We start from the raw sequence: 20,062 nt of genomic DNA, 5'->3' as shown, positions 1-20,062 counted from the left end.
GTCTTGTTTAACTGGGAGAAGGCAAAAGACAGGCTTAAATTTGTTATCATGATGCATATATGCACTTCATCATCACAAACGTGACACAAAATGCAACCACGCATCGCATCCCCATATTTCCTCCTTCTTCTGAGTAAAAAAACATAAAATTTCGGGGGGGGGGGGGGGGGGTTCGTGCTCATGCCTACAAATAAAACATAAAATTTTGGGGTTTTTTTCGGGCAAGCAAATCAAGTTAATTGTTCGGGCTCGGTCCGCGTCGGGCTTTAATACCCGCGGGCCAGGCTGGATTTTTTTTAGGCCCGATCTAACTTGTAGCGTCATGTAATGTTAGCATTCCGTACCCCAATTCAGCCTGTTGTTCTCTACTGTACTTTAAATTGCCTTTCAAGATGACATGTCTGTTCTTGGTGCTGGATTCTATCAATTAAATTTCCCCCCAAAAATGCGACTTATACTCCTGTGCGACTTATATGTTTTTTTTTTTCCTTTTCATTGTGCATTTTTTTGGCTGGTGCGACTTATACTCAGGTGCGACGTATAGTCCAAAAAATACTGTAAGTACTGTTTTTTTCAAGAAACAATGCAGGCACCTCAAAATGGTACCCTGCAGCCAAGTAGAGACTAAGGATTCTATTTTGTGTTAAAATTTAGTCTGTCTTTTTGTTCAAACGAGTGCACACATACACAGGCAACAATTGTGACGTAGTTCCAAGGCAAAACGTCGGAAAAATGTGATGTTTTCAAGACAGCTGCGGCTTATTACACAAAACCTTAAGAAGCAGTGCAAAGAAAAGCGCAAACACACACAGAGCGGGCCGAACCGGCCGAGCGGGCGGAAATGAGGAGCACAGAGGGAGAGGATGAGTCAACTCAAAGGACACCTTAGCACATTCCCACATTAAAATGCATGAAGGCAAGCCTCGGATCCTTGAGTAAACCCGTTCATGCTTTAGTGAGTTGCACAAATTCAATTAAGCATGCTTCCTCTCCACCCACCCGACGGCCCTCCCGTCCCCCGCCTTCCCGTTTCATCTCCGAACGGCCCCTCCCCTGTCACGCCCGGTCGCGATAGCAACGTAGACGCGTCTTACCGATGGTGCAGTGTTCTCCGTTCCAGCCGGGACTGCATTCGCATTTGCCGTCCTTGCAGGTGCCGTGCTCGTTGCAACGCGGGTGACACGCCCTCTGCTCGCACCCGGCGCCCGTCCAGCCATCGTCGCAGCGACAGGTGCCCGACGCGCAGACACCGTGGCCGCCGCAGTCGGCCGCGCAAATCTCTGTGGGAGACAAAGACGGACGGGGGGTTGATGGGAGTGAAAAAGGAGACAAATTCAGGAGTTTTTGTGGAGAAAAGCCTGACACGCTTCGCTAACTTGTCTCACGGACGCTGAAAGGAAATTCAACTGCCTTTTCCCAACAATACAAATCTAATAAGATGGTACAAAAAGCACAGATGCGACCTGTGTCGGCCGTATGGCGGAAGATTTATAAGGCTAGGTTCATTTTTTTAATGGGAGCAAATACAACATGAATGAATAGTCTGTATTTTTAAAAGACTTCATGTCAGATTACTGCTAGATTTTTAGTTCAAGGTCCTGAAAAAAAGACAAAACATGAAAACTAATTAGGCTAGGTTCATACTGCAGGTCTTAATGCACGAATCTGATTTTTTTGTGTTTTTCCGACTCGAGTGGCGCATGACGGTGGGGCAAATAAGTATTTAGTCAACCACCAATTGTGCAAATTCTCCTACTTGAAAAGATTAGAGAAGCCTGTAATTGTCAACATGGGTAAACCTCAACCATGAGAGACAGAATGTGGAAAAAAAACAGAAAATCACATTGTGTGGTTTTTAAAGAATTTATTTCCAAATTAGAGTGGAAAATAAGTATTTGGTCACCTACAAACAAGCAAGATTTCTGGCTGTCAAATAGGTCTAACTTCTTCTAACGAGGTCTAACCAGGCTCCACTCGTTACCTGTATTAATGGCATCTGTTTTAACTGATTATCGGTGTAAAAGACACCTGTCCACAACCTCAGTCAGTCACACTCCAAACTCCACTATGGCCAAGACCAAAGAGCTGTCGAAGGACCCCAGAGACAAAATTGTAGACCTGCACCAGGCTGGGAAGACTGAATCTGCAATAGGTAAAACGCTTGGTGTAAAGAAATCAACTGTGGGAGCAATTACTAGAAAATGGAAGACATACAAGACCACTGATAAACTCCCTCGATCTGGGGCTCCATGCAAGATCTCACCCCGTGGCATCAAAATGATAACAAGAACGGTGAGCAAAAATCCCAGAACCACACGGGGGGACCTAGTGAATGACCTACAGAGAGCTGGGACCACAGTAACAAAGGCTACTATAAGGCTACGTTCATACTACAGGTCTTAATGCACGAATCCGATTTTTTCGTGTTTTTCCGACTCGAGTGAGGCATTAATTTGACGGTCTGAACGTGACACGTCGCATAGAACGGGACCATTTCAAATCCGATCTGGGCCACATTTTTCCAGACTGTCGCGGCGGTCTGTACTGTCCAGTCCCGCAAATCGGATTTCATGCAGCAATTACGTCATCAAATAGCGAGAGAGTCGTTACCGTAGCGATGCACCTGTGCGTTATTAGCGCCTAGCTTGCAGTGAACACGGCTTTCGGGGAAGGGCTGGGCTTCACAACAGTCATAAAAAATAAAAATGGGTTGAGGATAAGCCTGAGAATGCTCAGTTTTCTCTGTTACAAGTGAGCAATATTTCAACATTGCTTACACGGCCGAGAGAGAGTCGGGGCAAACTGCCCATATGTGTGTGACGTGCACGGACAGTGCGTGCATGCTATCGATCCATATAAACTTTGAATATAAGCCTAAACGGGGATTATTTATGTCTGTTATTTGTGTCCTCCTTTTGAATATCCCTGGAATGACGGATGACGTGTGTCATTTGTTTTGATGCTTCTGCGCATGCGGGTCTTCTTGCTTAGCGCGTGTCGGACTGCGAATTAGTGCGCATGCGTAATACTTGAACGGTCTCAATGGATAAAAGCAGTCTGAACGGGCACGCCAAAAAAATGGATATGACAAAAAATCGGATTCGTGCATTAAGACCTGTAGTATGAACGTAGCCTAAGTAACACAATGCGCCACCAGGGACTCAAATCCCTCACTGCCAGACGTGTCCCCCTGCTGAAGGAAGTACACGTCCGGGCCCGTCTGCGGTTCGCTAAAAAGCATTTGGATGATCCAGAAGAGGACTGGGAGAATGTGTTATGCTCAGATGAAACCAAAATAGAACTTTTTGGTAGAAACACAGGTTCTTGTGTTTGGAGGAAAAAGAATACTGAATTGCATCCGAAGAACACCATACCCACTGTGAAGCATGGGGGTGGAAACATCATGCTTTGGGGCTGTTTTACTGCAAAGGGACCAGGACGACTGATCTGCGTAAAGGAAAGAATGAATGGGGCCATGTATCCAGAGATTTTGAGTGAAAATCTCCTTCCATCAGCAAGGGCATTGAAGATGAGACGTGGCTGGGTCTTTCAGCATGACAATGATCCCAAACACACAGCCAGGGCAACAAAGGAGTGGCTTCGTAAGAAGCATTTCAAGGTCCTGGAGTGGCCTAGCCAGTCTCTAGATCTCAACCCCATAAAAAATCTGTGGAGGGAGTTGAAAGTCCGTGTTTCCCAACGACAGCCCCAAAACATCACTGCTCTAGAGGAGATCTGCATGGTAGAGCATGGGCCAAAATACCAGCAACAGTGTGTGAAAAGCTTGTGAAGAGTTACAGAAAACGTTTGGCCTCCGTTATTGCCAACAAAGGGTACATAACAAAGTATTGAGATGAACTTTTGGTATTGACCAAATACTTATTTTCCACCACGATTTGCAAATAAATTCGTTTAAAATCAAACAATGGGATTTTCAGAGTTTTCTTTTTTTTTCCACATTCTGTCTCTCATGGTTGAGGTATACCCATGTTGACAATGACAGGCCTCTCTAATATTTTCAAGTGGGAGAACTTGCACAATTAGTGGATGACTAAATACTTATTGGCCCCACTGTACACACACAACGATACATATTCGGCATACACGAGAGGTGTCGAGCGGGAAAGTGAACAACTTGCACGAGCTCATTAGCACAAATGGTGAAACGAGCAGCCACTCAGAGCCTCGCTCGGTGTACATATTAAGACGATGTTCTTTTGGTGGCAATGTAAAGACACAGGCTGACGGCTCTCTCAATGTTTTCTCAAGTGCTTCTCCTTAACCTTTTAAAGGCCACTCATTTAACTCATTGGCTGGTGATAGAAATGAAATAATTTATAAAAAACTTTTAAAAACTAAAAGCCGTTAGAACAAATGTTACACTAATAATAGAATTGGAAGGGGCCTCAATACCGTGTTCTAACATATAAGGATTCCCATCATATGAGCATACCTCTCATTACGGTACATGCGCACGTATGCTTAGAAGGAATTATGAATTAGCTTTAAATTCATCGTGGTGGCATACCTGAGACAGCAGGGAAGCAAAATAATGATTTTAAGTTGGTTTCATGCTCCATTTTATTGTTTACATGTTTTTTTATTTACATATATTAACACCCAAAAAAAGCTAAGGCTTTTTTTTGTTTTTGAACTGTTTTCGGATTGTAAATTCTGCTATCACCTTTTGGCGTGGGTCACGTTCTGCGTTCCTACATTGGGTATTCACATTTACAGTATTATTCACTACATCGTTAAATTTAAACTATTTGATTATGGTCGTTGTAGCAGCTATACAGTACGTCAGCTGTAACATGATGCAGAAATGTTCTATGTATATGTTCTATAATCTCACTGGAACAGCACCGAACAAAAGTTCCAGCATCATCACCTTGTCAAGAGTCAAGAGTCTGCATTGGACAAGGTGATGATGCTGGAACTTTTGTTTGGTGCCGTTCCAGTGAGACCTTAAATGGCCCAAAATTACCTAATTGCCTGGCATTGACTGCTACTGACAGCCATAGACTTTCAATCCATTTGAAGTGGGAGGGATGGCAGCGAATGAACTAGAGCTGGAACGAATACTCGAGCAACTCGAGTTTAAAAACTGATTCGAGTAATTTTATTCACCTCGAGTAATCGTTTATTCTGATAAGCATCACGTTTTGCTCGGACTACTTTTAATTCGGGACAACGTGCTGATGTCACGTGCGTAGAGGAAGAAGCAAAAAAAAAAAAAAAAAAAAAAACTTACTGCAGCCGACAACCGCTACAAACAACGCTGTCGTTGCTAAATACTAGCCCGCACGATGCTACGTTGGTAACAGGTAGCGTCTGATGAGTCTCATAGAGATCACATTTATGTTGAACTAGATGCGAAATGACAGACTCGGCCGCGTCTGGGCAGCGTTAGTAAACAGCCGCCATCTTAAAGCAGTAGAGCGCTAAGCGCTAATAAATAAGATTAACATTACTGTTACTAGCCCCCGTAACGTTAGCCCTGCGGAGGGCTAGGTTTCTATTAAGTATGACCACTTTCGATGCGTGGCTAACGTGTCTTACATCCAGGCTTTAACATAACATAGCGTTGTGGAGTGATGACGGTGTAAAATAAAAACTCAATAATGCTAACTATCAATTTTAGCTCAGTAGTCATTGCTGGATAAAACACCAAGTAGCACTGGTCCCTAATGTGCTCCAATACAGCCTGTATCATACATTTATTTTGAACACTGCAAAAACTCAAAATCCTATCAAGACTTACAGTTTAGACGAACTTAAAACTTAACTAGAACTTAAAAATGGCTTGACACAAATAGAAATTCAATTGAAACATGAGGGAAGAAAACCCTAACTTTAAAGTGATGTGTGTAATCAAGCGTAACGTTATTTTTAGGTGTATATATATATATATATATATTTAATAAGATCTAAAGGTTTTTTGAGTGAAAGCACTGAATTAGTCTTTTTTTTTTCATTTTAGTTACATCTGAGATGCAATTGTTGGCTGTTTTCAACAATATACATCGGAAATAAAGACATTGATTGACTGAAAATGGTTCAAGATTAGATGAAATGTCTTGTTTTCTCATGTATATTTATAATTGCTCTTCACCTAAAAATATATGTTTTATCCGATTACTCGATTAATCGATAGAATTTTCAGTCGATTACTCGATTACTAAAATATTCGATAGCTGCAGCCCTATTTAGTTTGTAGGTATATTTAGCCGTTTTTTTGTGGGAATATGTGTCAGAACCACTTGTTAAGAGCATTGTAAAAAAAAAAAAAACTTTAGCATTTTATAGCATTTAAGCTAGCAGACATTTTCTATCCAAGTTAGCCAATTGTTCTTTTGTTGTACACAGATCCTCATTTTTTAAAAAAATTATATCGTTTGAGGTTCAGCTCAGGTGTTTTCATTTTTCATGTTCCTTATCCGATTACTCGATTATTCGAACTAACTAGTCCATCGATTAATCGACTACTAAAATATTTGATAGCTGCAGCCCTATAATAAAGCAAATGTGACACACAGAACGGCTAAAATTTGCTTGAATATATTTTTCTACGTAAAGGACGTCAGCCAAGGTCTGCCACCCACATTTTTGCCACACCAAATCTGCCCCCCTTTGCAAAAACTTTGGACACCCCTGATCATGATGAAACGAGCAAGTTATACAGCAGCCTTTAAAAGAAAAGTCACATGTTTTGTTTTCTCCTAGATTCTGGTAAGTTGGAGAAGTTGTCAAATCATATTATTACCGTAAATATTGTCAGTTTATGGTAATGTTTTGAACTACCAATGCGCTATGCTTGTGCTGTGTTTCACCAATCAGTAAAATGACATTTCTGTATCTGTACACGAGCTCTGTTTTCTTGTATTCTTCTATTTATTGGTGCTAAAATTAGGGTGCGCGTTATAAACGGGTACAATAATTTCCCCTAGATTTTACAAGTAAATTTGCGGTGCGCATGATACACGAGTGCGCCTTATATTCGGGAAATTACGGGAATACGTTTTTTTGGGAAGCCTAGGAATGTGATGCCATACAAAAAAAACAACAAAACGAACTGACATTCAACGATCATTTTCCAAACCTATTCCATTTTTTTCTACCATGACTCTACAATAAAACCTCCACTCATGAGATTGGTTTGCCAATTGAATCCCCCAATGTTGTGTCCATCGAATGTAAACAAGCACGCATTCCGTGGCTCTCGCTTAAGGCCGCGCCAAAGCCATACACCAACACCGCCTAATCCTCAAAAGTATTACGGCATCGAGCGCTGATGTTAGAATTTATTGAGACGCTTCCTTGCAGATTGTTTGCCATCCTGTACGGCTGTAAGCTTAGCGTTGTATTACAGGAACACTCCACAATAAACAGGATAAAGCGCAAACTCATCATCATTTCCAGAGCTCAATACCTTCTCCATCCCCCCCAAACAAATAACCCACCGGATTACCTCTTTAAGGCACCGCTCGGAATATCCGAGGAGTCTTCCATTGGAGGGCTGAGATTGTCATCTCGGGGAAAAACAAATTGATGTCTGAGTGGAAGCAATCGGAGGCCGGTGTACTGATTATCAGTGCATCAGAGCGAGGATTTAATCCAATGGGGAATCATTGTTAAAACGGAAAAAGTGTCTTGTATGGGTGGATTTGTGGGTGAAATGGATGTGCTATTAAAATGAAATGCTTGTTTTCTTCCAAAAACATTTGGAAATCAGACAGCTCCATCAATTTACCACTGATGTGGGAATGCTTTCTAGGTACTTTTCATGCAGTGAAAAGCTTCCAGAAGTCAAATAAACTGAGAACTGTCTGGCATCTGCTAGCTGTTTTCTTTTCAGCAAAACTGGCAATTACTTTCCAAATATATCGAATCAAGACGTCTTTTGGCAGAACACAAGAGTGTTAATGTGAGCTGCCAGACATGTCAAGGTTGTTGTCGGCCGAGGTATTAAAAAACGTCTGTCACAAAACTGACGCTCCATTATTATTAAGTCTCATTCCTTCCCTTTCTCGCCTGCAGATTTAACGGATGATCACCGCAGAGGCTTGTCGTTTTTCAGACGGGCCGCTACCGTTGGTGAGTGTTATTTCCGCTCGGCCGTCGAGGAATTATTTACCGCCGCTAATTAAGACGGAACATCATCGGCCCAAAACGTTCATGGTTTATTACCCTTCTGAAGCCGTCGGCTAATTGGACACACGCTTTATGCTCGCGGTACGTACGGGAGCAGATGTAAATCCCAGCGTAAATGTCACTCACCTGTAGAGCAGTCGTGGCCGGTCCAGTTGGCGTCGCAGCTGCACGAGCCCGTGTCGGCGAGGAAGGCGCCGTGACCGGAGCACTGGTCCGTGCAAGAGGCCCGCGGGCTCTCGCAGCCTTGGCCGCCCCAGCCCACGAAGCAGTGGCACTCGCCCTGGACGCAAACCCCACGGCCAGAACACGTGGGGTCCAGGCAGTCCACTGAAAACAAAGATTCTCATTTAGGTGTGCTAAAGTGGCGACTGATCTAAGACTGCAAGGGAAGCCCCCAAAATTTAAAGAAATACAGTTGGGTTAATAAGTATTTAGTCAACCAACAATTATGCAAATTCTCCTACTTGAAAAGATTAAAGAGGCCTGTAATTGTCAGCATGGGTAAACCTCAACCATGAGAGACAGAATGTGGAAAAAAAAAACAGAACATAGCATTGTTTGATATTTAAAGAATTAATTTCCGAATTAGAGTGGAAAGTAAGTATTTGGTCACCTACAAACAAGCAAGATTTCTAGCTGTCAAAGAGGTCTAACTTCTTCTAACGAGATCTAACCAGGCTCCCCTTGTTACCTGTATTACTGGCACCTGTTTTAACTCATTATCGGTATAAAAGACACCTGTCCACAAGCTCAGTCAGTCACACTCCAAACTCCACTATGGCCAAGACCAAAGAGCTGACGAAAGACACCATAGACAAAATAGTAGACCTGCACCAGGCTGGGAATACTGAATCTGCAATAGGTAAAACACTTGGTCTAAAGAAATCAACTGTGGGAGCAATTATTAAAAAATGGAACACATACAAGACCACTGATAATCTACCTCGATCTGGGGCTCCATGCAAGATTTCACCCCGTGGCATCAAAATTATGACAAGAACAGTGAGCAAAAATCTCAGAACCACACAGGGGGACCTAGTGAATGACTTACAGAGAGCTGGGACCACAGTAACAAAGGCTACTATCAGTAACACAATGCGCCGCCAGGGACTCAAATCCTGCACTGCCAGATGTGTCCCCCTGCTGAAGAAAGCACACGCCCAGGCACGTCTGCGGTTCGCTAGAGAGCATTTGGATGATCCAGAAGAGGACTGGGAGAATGTGTTATGGTCAGATGAAACCAAAATAGAACTTTTTGGTAGAAACACAGGTTCTCGTGTTTGGAGGAGAAAGAATACTGAATTGCATCCGAAGAACACCATACCCACTGTGAAGCATGGGGGTGGAAACATCATGCTTTGGGGCTGTTTTTCTGCAAAGGGACCAGGACAACTGATCTGTGTAAAGGAGAGAATGAATGGGGCCATGTATCGAGAGATTTTGAGTGAAAATCTCCTTCCATCAGCAAGGGCATTGAAGATGAGACGTGGCTGGGTCTTTCAGCATGGCAATGATCCCAAACACAAAGCCAGGGCAACAAAGGAGTGGCTTCGCAAGAAGCATTTCAAGGTCCTGGAGTGGCCTAGCCAGTCTCCAGACCTCAACCCCATAGAAAATCTGTGGAGGGAGTTGAAAGTCCGTGTTGCCCAACGACAGCCCCAAAACATCACTGCTCTAGAAGAGATCTGCATGGAGGAATGGGCCAAAATACCAGCAACGGTGTGTAAAAAGCTTGTGAAGAGTTACAGAAAACGTTTGGCCTCCGTTATTGCCAACAAAGGGTACATAACAAAGTATTGAGATGAACTTTTGGTATTGAGCAAATACTTATTTTCCACCATGATTTGCAAATAAATTCTTTAAAAATCAAACAATGTGATTTTCTGTTTTTTTTTCCACATTCTGTCTCTCATGGTTGAGGTTTACCCTTGTTGACAATTACAGGCCTCTCTAATATTTTTCAAGTGGGAGAACTTGTACAATTAGTGGTTGACTAAATACTTATTTGCCCTACAGTAAGTGATCAAATTTATACTTTTATGTGTACATGTCATTGACCAGATATGTACTGCAACACGCTTTTCATTTATTCGCGCAACTTTACAGTCCTTCAAACAGTGTGGGCGCTGTGCGTCTCCAGAGTACATAGTACATTGTTCCACTATAGCGAAACGAGACGAGTCATTAGCTAAAGGCTGGGTTTATCCCGCCTATTGGGCGCTGTGCATCTCTGCGGTCTATGGGCAGTGGGCGGAGCTCGGCTGGCCGGACGCTCTGCTTCTCTGCCTGATGATTGGTGATTATCTGTCTGAGGCTGATACCCTTCTGATGGACAGCTGAATGAACGAATCAGAGATCTTGTCGTGTTAACATCCACGGGAAGAATTTTTCAATTTTCATTCCGTTGTTCTGAGTTGAATCGGAGACTTTCATAATCATTCTAGCGCCACTTGCTTTGTGAAGTCTGAGTTATGCTTCTGCGTTGCGGTGACGGCATAAGGATGACGGCGTCAATGAGCATTTGATAGTTCTCCGGCAAGGAAACGCATTGCTCTGTAATTCACCGCTATGCCACTAGAGGGGTGCGGCATTGTGTTTGTGCGGTTTTGGGGGACTCATGTCGACTTCTTCTAGTTTTGTTCCGGTTCCCAATGCCATTTGGCAATCTTTATGATGTCTTGACAAGACATTGTAGAGGTTGTAGTACTCGCGGACCTCTTCGATTATACTCTCGTCGGCTTGGTCCACTTTTGCGTGTAGCACAACAATGTTTGAAAATGGTGATTTCGCGCTGAACTGGAAACAACAGTCTGAGTGGACCAATCACAGTCCATTTGCGTCGTGTTCACGTGATGCGAAGTCACAAAATTGTGGAAATGCACGTCAGGCTACGGCGAGGGGTCATAGATCAGGTCTGCCTTTAGAATCAACTAGCAAAAGATTGAGCTTCTATTTCTGGTGTTTGATTTTTTTTTTTTTTTTAATTGTAGCTGCTTGTGTTTGGGGACTTGACTTCTGGCAATGTAGTTTCTTTCCCTACCGAGCAGCGTGTGCCACTGAGCCCCTCCATCGTCACAAAGCACTCAGAGGCGGACACACCAGCATCTGCCACTTGTGTGCTTCTATTCCAAAATATACATATTTTTAAATAATCATATAAAAAGTTTATATATTTATTTACTTAAGGAATACAACTAATTCAAATTGGAATTATATTGTAAAATTCTAATTTTGGGGGAAAGAGTTTATCAATAGTAGACGTCCAATCCATTTGAACTGCAAGTGTGGCATGTTCATTCGTTACCAACCCTCCCATTTCAAATGGGCTGGACATCTATTGCCATCAATGGCAGCCAATATTTGGGGATTGGGGGTTGCGGTGGTGGCTCCGGGCCTGGGTGGGTGGTGGGGGCGGGCGTAAGCACCATGGTGCGTACCCTTATCCTTTCCCTGAGGGGTGGTTAATGGGGTCCGGGGGACCGCTCTGGGTCCCGGAGGAATGACGGTGGCCCCTTACCCAGAGCTGCAGGAGGAGGAATGGGCTGTGCGCCCCCCCACCCACCTAATTGGCTAGGGCGGTGCTGGGGCCCTGGGGCAGCCCCTATGAAGCATTTCCACTTTTCTGCAGGACTATCACACGTCTGAGTGGGTTCTCGCATGACTGGGTGCAATTAGATACACTCAGTTAGAGAGACTGTCAGTGCCAGAATTAGTGATCAGGTAGCATAGAATAAGATGCCAAAATATCTACACTTACAAGTGACTTACATTGCTGAATTGTGTACGCTCCACCCACCTAATCGCATCCCTCCTCTTTCTCCTTCATCTTGCCCCCCACAGGGTGTCCAAGGGTAAATATAATTGGCTAACGTTAGCACCACTATGTTCATCGACGTGTTATAATATTGTCGTAGTTTGTTATTCTACTGTTCTGTCAGCTTCCTTGCTTTCTGTAACCCCATAAACTCTTCCTGTTTGCTGCTTTCGCCTTATAAATAAACTCGGGCTGTCAAACGATTAAAATTTTTAATCGAGTTTATTACAGCTTAAAAATTAATTAATCGTAATTAATCGCAATTAATCGTAATTCAAACCATCTATAAAATATGCCATATTTTTCTGTAAACTATTGTTGGAATGAAAAGATAAGACACAAGACGGATATATACATTCAACATACGGTACATAAGTACTGTATTTGTTTATTATAACCATAAATCAACAAGATGGCATTAACATTATTAACATTCTCTTAAAGCGATCCATGAATAGAAAGACTTGTAGTTCTTAAATGATAAATGTTATGTTATAGAAATTTTATATTAAAACCCCTCTTAATGTTTTCGTTTTTTTTAAATTTGTAAAAATTTCAATCAAAAAATAAACTAGTAGCTCGCCATTGTTGATGTCATTACACCATGCTCACTCCCCAAACCCATAAACTCATTTGGACCCAAGCGCCAGCAGAGGGCGCCAAATGACAAAAAACAAGTAACAAGCGGACATTACACTTCTGTCATTTTAATCTGAGCAGGCCATGTGCGTTAATTGCGTCAAATATTTTAACGTGATTAATTAAAAAAATGAATTACCGCCCGTTAACGCGATAATTTTGACAGCCCTAAAATAAACATAATAAACAACTGTAAAGGGGATAAATCAAACTACCATGTGATACATGAAAACTGTTCAGACCATAAGATTCCTATTCTACGTGTCTAAGAAGCTGAATAGGACGGGAAAAAAATGGCAGCCAATGTGTTAACAACAAAAGAGTTTCTTGTGTCGAAAGCCGGACACGGCGTCCGATGCGAATCCGTCGGGAGCTCGACGACGGCCATTGTGTTTGTCAGCTCTCATTTCAAAGATGAAAAATAGCAGCGGGGATTTTGATGAATGGGGGTCCGCGACATCCACAGGCGCCCCATTCTATTTCAGGTTGGCGTGTCAGCGGTTAGCAGCGGAGGGGAATGCGGACGAGAGCGGCCTTTCCCATTTTTACCTTTCTTCGCCGCGACCTTCAGTCGCTCGTGATTAATTGCCAGGAGAGAGTTTCTTGTCAGATAGTCCTCTGATCCTCATGCCTGCTGCACAAACCATCTGGCTAGAGGCGAGAAATGCCGTTTGTCGTGCCGCTGCGGCCTTTATGTCCGGTTTGTGTCATTCTAAATGGGGGCGCCGCTGACGTCGCCCCGGCGCCGTTGACCGGTCGCCATCTGTGTGCGGTATTCAGGTATTGTTCGAAACAGACAAGCTCCTAATAAGAGGTGGTTGTTAATTTGTTGCAAGGAATTGCAGAAGAAGAAATATGGTATTTGTTTTTTTGTTTTTTTTTGAGGGGTGGGGGATTGTTAAAGCCTTTGAATACACTCCCACACAAAAACACTTTTTTAAAACTGAGTCACCAACACTTTTTGAAACAAAGGCTTCTAATTAATGTAAATGGCTACCAGTTTGTAAAATTATGAAAGAGAATATGGCTCAATTTAACATAAAAGCTACCCCCAAATTAACCAGATGTCAACAGGAGTGACCCTCATATGTTCCCAAATTAACTAGAAAGGACCAGATATCAATAGGAAGTGACCCTGAAATGCCCCAAAATCAACGGGAAGGGACCCCGAAATGGCCCAAATTGATGTTGCTCACAGTGGTCCGCAATGTGCTCAGGGAGCTTGTGTGTCTGCTCAAAAACATGACAAATTAGAGGGAACATTTCATGGGGCATGGCCATCTTTGGTCAAAATAGCAGCATCGCGTCATGCCAAACGCGCGTCGCCGATTGCGAGGCCGCATGTTGCCCTTTAACCCTTGATTACATTGACTTTGTAAGCAGGGTACCCGCGGGTTATTAAAAGTATTAAAAAAGCGTTGAATTTAGTTTTCAATTATTAAAGTTATTAAAAGTATTAAATTAGCTGTCGTAAGTCTGGAATTTTTTCACTGTGGTTTTAATTTTGAAGAACATCTCAGTGCAACCTAAATTATATCCGTGACGAAGTTTTTTTTTTTTTTTTAATCCATAACAAAGATGACGCGTAGAATTTTTACGATGCATTGCACTACAAATCATAGCACCTCGTGCGTGCGCGCTGTTAGCATCATTAGCATCAACATCACAACAGCAGGCAATCGCACAGTACTGTGTGCTAATGTAAGGAACTGCTCAGATGCCTTAGTTGTTATGTTCGACGAAAGCCTCAACAAGACAACCAAGTCCAAACGGTTGGACCAGCATGTGAGGTATTGGATCGGCGACCAAGTCGCATCCAGATACTTTGGGTCGCAGTTTATGGGTCATGCGAAGGCAAGTGGACCTGCTTAACATTTCAAAGTAAGTTGCCAATTTCTCCAATTAAAATGTGTTAGATGCAATAATGTATTTCTGCACGGTTTGCCTTTCGAATGAATGTGGATTTCGTAGTTTTAACTCAAGAGTTAGCCATGTTCAATGGGGTATTGGCAGGTGCACTAGCCTTAGCATGGATAAACCGGAATCGTAGATAACAACTGCTGTGCCGAAAAACAGCCGCCCCGCGTGAAATGTCCCCCCTGACGGGAACGCTTATTTATAACGCTTTATTGAGCGTTTATTTTATTTATTTGCTTATTTATTTTATGATTGAGCGCCCACACGTCACTCGTACAAACAGCTTTTTCTTACCAAACGACGGACATGGAAACGATTTTCTTGTTCCGTGAATATGTATTATTTTACTCTGCTTGAACTAATAAATGTCATACCTTTGTGATTGTCATTGGGATATGGTCGTGAAAACCTGTAGACTAATACATTTCTGTTCAAAGATGGTTATGTGGCCCAGTCCACGATTTGTTACTAAAATACAGTACTACTACTTTGTGTAATTTATTTATTTAAAACTGATTTTACAGTCGTAAATCCATTCCTGAAAACCTTCCATGAAAACATTTGATGTTTTCACCTCAATAAAGCGTTATAAATAAGTGTTTCTGTCAGGGGGGACATTTCACGCGGGGGGCATTTTTCGGCACAACACCACCATCACCCTCAGATACACAACACTGTTGACACTATTATTGGAACGAGTGCGGGGTAACGTTGATCTGAATAACATGGCATGGTGATAGGCAAATTATAATGTAGGTGATAGTAAAACACCTCCTGGTATATTTAAATGTTTTTCTTGATTGAATAAGAGTATGGATTTTCTCTATCTGATTAAAAGAAATGTCTTCAATAGCTAACAAAGGATTAACATGTGTTTTGTATGCTTGTAATGTGATTAGCAAAAAACAATTACCAAGGGAAATGGTCATGTGTAGCTTTTTTATTTTGTGGTAATTAATGGTAAACTACTGCCATTTAGTGGCTGTTTTTTTAAACTTTCACTGCCAATTGCAAGATTTTCCCAAGCACTTTACTGTTAAGGTGACCAACTTGACAATCACCAGTTAAGGTGACCAACTTGACAATCACGAACCTACCACCTTGACTAGGTCCTCTTAAAAGGGAAACCTGTTGTATTGCAAATGTAATTTCTGAAGTTGCTTTACAAAAATAGTGTAATTTTTATCCTGGGGGGAAAAAATCTGAAAGACCTTATATTTAAATTTGTTTTAATTGTATCTTCAGTAAATGTGCATTCTTTTGTCAAACACACTTAGTAATTGAGGTTAAATTTGATGTTCAGTGCTTTATTTTTTTTAATATGATTCAATATTATCTAAATAATGGGTGCGAGAAAAGTATTAATTTTCAGTTGAAATGGCATTAAAAAAGGTCTTAAAAGTCTTGAATTTAGATTTATCAATCCTGGGGGGACCCTGGTAAGGGAACCTGTCGTGTGACAACGGCCGGTGTAAACCCAGCGGAAGATTTACCCCCTGAGGTGACAGTGGGACTTTAATGTCCATTACCTTCCTCGCAGTTCTCCCCTTTGTAACCTGGATTACAGATGCAGGTGCCAACGATGCAGGTGCCGTGGTGGCTGCACGTGACGTCAACACACTGGTTGGTGGGGACGTCACACTCCGAACCCTTCCAGCCACTGTGACACATGCAGCGACCTTTCAGGTATTGACCGTTGCCGCTGCACAGCACCGGACACGCGGCTGCGAGAGAAAACAGACAGTCCATTCCAATGTGTTAGCGTCAAATAATGTCTTGGGGCTTTTAAAGAGTCATGAGAATACAACAGACATTGGCAGTTTGTTGATGGTTCTGGGTTAAAAATGAAAAATGACATCCAAAATTATTTCATGTAATAGTTTCATGATCAGAAAGTGAGACAACTTCCTGATTTGACCACGCTGCAGGCTATTGGATCTTTGTGGGGATGCTTTGCAAAGCAAAGGAAGCTACCCATTGAGGAGCAAAGCATCCCCACGTAATTTCTCTAGAAGTTGCATTTTCCAGGTTTATGTAATATTAGTCAATTCAAATAACATTTAACAAATTTCTTTTCCCATTATACATAGGTTTTGTGCATATTATATCAATCTTTGCTTTAAAAAATAATATACGTAGTCGAACTTACCTCGCCCGCAATCGGGGCCTTTAAATCCTAGGAAGCAGTGGCACGTTCCCGCCACGCAGTCGCCGTTCCCGAAGCAGCTGCTGGGGCACTCGTCGACGGAATCTTAACAGGCGGAAAGACAAAAGCATGATCAAGGAGGTATTTTTTACAGTAATGGCCGGACAACATTCCTCCCACTCTTTCTCTCTCAGGCTTGAGTCTTATCTTCACCACTAATGATGTGATGGCCTGACTATTTTTCCAGTACTGTAGTATGCTTTTCAGGAGTGAACACATACCAAAATGTAGGTATTTTTGTCTTTCCCCTTCGGCAGAGAATTTAAATGAGTTTATCACTAGTTGGTCACGAGTAGATGTCCAATCCATTTGAATTTGGGAGGGCTGGCAGCAAATGAACTTTCCCAATTCAAATGTATTGGATGTCTATTGTTGTCAATGACAGCCGATGAGTTAAAATTGAGAAGATAAATTATTATTATTTAAAATAAGGAATAACAGATTGTTTATTTTAATCTGGTTATGTATTTATTAGGGCTGCAACTATCGAATACTTTAGTAATCGACTGAAAATTCTATCGATTAATCGAGTAATCGAATAAAACATTTTTTTTAGGTGGAGAGCAATTATAAATATACATGAGAAAACAAGACATTTCATCTAATATTGAACCATTTTCAGTCAATCAATGTCTTTATTTTCGATGTGCATTGTTGAAAACAGCCAACAATTGCATCTCAGAAGTAACTAGAATAAAAAAGGACTAATTCACTGCTTTCACTAAAAAGACTTTTAGATCTTATAAAAAAAAATATATATATATATATCAGTGACGTGTGGTCAGGGGAGGCAGGTCAAAAAAATAATTATAGCATCAAATTTATATTAATATTTGTCCATTGCGCTTTATGTATGACTCATTTCAAACATTTTTTATAGTCAAAATCGCTGAATTTGCCCATTTCCTGTTCAAATAACGAAATGAAACGAGAGGTGCGGCAGCAACGAGTAAAGCCTCATCTCTGATTGCGCAATCCATAACAAACTGGGTTGATACATGGAATTGGAGCGTGCTGGTTGCCGTACATCTGCATGTCGCCATTATAATGTTTCCAGATACGTTTATTTGACCTGATTTTCCACAGTCTGGCTAATGTCTTTAACCCTTAAAGTTTAATTTTTGTTAGCGACATATTTAGTTTTGCTGATGGGAAATAAAACCGCAGTGAAAAGGCACAGCTTGCGGCAGATAGTACTCTGCCGCACTGAAAGGGGGCGTACGTGAAACTGGACTTTACGTCAAAAGTGGACGCGATTAATAACACCGGAGCTAAAAGGTGTGCTTCAAACTACGGGACAGAAGATAACTCACGCTTTTCAAACGGACTGGTACACCCGAAAAGACTGGCTATGTGGCTGTCCTTCGAAAAAATCGGCTTTGCTGCTTTCCCTGCCTTTTTTTCTCAACTTGTGCCAATGTCTGGACTAACACGAGATATTGTGACATTAAAAAACTACCACGAAGCCTCAGCAAACACGAGAGCTCGACCACTCACATTCAAAGCCTGATTGCTTTAAAAACTTTTGGAAGCTCAAGGATCGATTTGGCTTTGACGAACAGCGGAAGCTCAACGGTAGCATCCAGAACCCTAAGGTAAAGAGTTTGAAATACCTCATTAATGCAACCTGCATCCTAGCTAAACAGGAGTTAACATTTCGTGGTAACGATGAGCGTGTAAGCTCTTCTAAACGTGGCATATATGTAGAACGATTACATGGTTTTGCTAAGAAAGATGAAAGGTTAGCTAGACATTTGGACACATCCACTGTGTGTTCTTGCTTGTCAAATAGAACACATCGATCTAATTGAAGCAATCCTCTCCATTGAGGCGGAGAGATTTTTTTAAGGTAAAGGAAAATAAGGAGGACTTTTACAAAAAGGGGGTAGGTTTGCATAGGGATGGTAGGGACATAACACTACCAACTTTTCAGGATGCTAAAATTGTCCCCACCAACGTTTAAGCAACCTTACCTTTTTTGCATGATATAATGTTCAGTTATATAGAGAATTTAGATCTTTCAATAGTTCCATATGTTGTAAGGATAGAATTGACCCTACCATTATTAAGTAAATTATTTTCATTATGTTTATGCTAATAAAAACCAGACATTTATTCAGGAAGTTTTCAAAATGTTTCTTTAGTATTTTTTGAAAACAAAGGTTTGAATCGAACAGTGTATCATCTGAACCAATGCACATAAAAGTTATTATCAGTAGATAAGGATTTATTTTGCATTGATCATTTTGTCTATTAATTAACTAGGTTCATATACATGAGAAATGTGGCCCTTTGCCCCCTTCATCCAATCTGTTTGGTCTTATTAATGTCCTAACTAAATTTTGGCCTTAAATAAAATATTCTTTGTTTTTCTTTTCACACTTCTTGTTTAGCAATCTGTAATAAATTGATTAAAGTATCAGAATTACAAGTTTAAAAAAAAAACTGAATATTTCACTAAAGGTCAGAATTGAATTCTGTGGTTTTGTACACCACTCTTTACTCTCATTTATGTTGCAAATGCATGTTATTTTCTTACTTTTACGTATCGATAATATGTACTGTGTGTGCGTGTTTTGTGAAGAATGCTGATGAGATATGAAATAACCAGTAGCCAATTGAATAAGCTACCCTTTTTGGTTTATATATTTGGAAATCTGACACTAAATGAGTCAGTGCCTCACCAACCATGAACCTCACCGCACGTCACTGATATATATATATATATATTTCTTACCTAAAAATGGCATTACGCTTGATAACACACATCACTTAAAAATTAGATGTTTTTCCCACGTGTTTCAATTGAATTTCTATTTGTGTCAAGCTATTTTTAAGTTCTAGTTAAGTTTTAAGTTAGTCTAAACCAGTGGTCCTCAAACTTTTTCCTGTGAGGGCCACATAACTTTTCCCTTCTCTGAGTAGGAGCCGGGGTCAGTTTGTAACAGAAAAGGTGTGACGATTGCAGGAGTGCCAAAATGTAAATATTTATTGTTTTTCAGAAAGCCACAATCAAATAATCCTTTCTGGATTCTTCACGGAACAAAAGTAAATAAAATAATAATATAATATAATATAATAATAAATAATGATAACACTATTAATTAAATAGATAATAACCAAATAACCCTCTCTGGGGTCTTCGCAGAAAAAAAAAGCCAGGAAATAAATAACACTACTGAAAAAAAATTATTATTAAAAAAAAATATATATATATATATATATTTTTTTTTTTTTGTTCAGGGGGCCAGACGAAATGTGGAGGCGGGCCGAATCCGGCCCGTGGGCCGTAGTTTGGGGACCACTGGTCTAAACTGTAAGTCCTGATAGGA

The 20,062-nt window shown here is 41.2% G+C and overlaps 1 protein-coding gene across 7 annotated transcripts in view; it reads right to left on the bottom strand.

Annotated features, from left to right (window-relative positions):
* LOC130911193 (teneurin-4-like) overlaps positions 1 to 20,062 on the bottom strand; it is a 599,534-nt gene that overhangs the window by 250,056 nt on the left and 329,416 nt on the right. For all 7 annotated transcript variants that reach the window (XM_057828990.1, XM_057828991.1, XM_057828993.1 and 4 more), the window contains 4 exons: positions 16,674 to 16,775; positions 16,054 to 16,248; positions 8,281 to 8,481; positions 1,095 to 1,280 (listed from right to left, as the gene is read on the bottom strand). In XM_057828990.1, coding sequence (XP_057684973.1) covers positions 1,095 to 1,280; positions 8,281 to 8,481; positions 16,054 to 16,248; positions 16,674 to 16,775 — 684 coding nt within the window. The remainder of the gene's footprint in view (positions 1 to 1,094; positions 1,281 to 8,280; positions 8,482 to 16,053; positions 16,249 to 16,673; positions 16,776 to 20,062) is intronic.

This window comes from Corythoichthys intestinalis, unplaced genomic scaffold (assembly GCF_030265065.1).
Source record: "Corythoichthys intestinalis isolate RoL2023-P3 unplaced genomic scaffold, ASM3026506v1 HiC_scaffold_23, whole genome shotgun sequence".
NCBI classification, from domain to species: Eukaryota; Metazoa; Chordata; class Actinopteri; order Syngnathiformes; family Syngnathidae; genus Corythoichthys; species Corythoichthys intestinalis.
The sequence above is the reverse complement of the archived record's forward strand: the minus strand, read 5'-3'. Positions and strand labels throughout refer to the sequence as shown.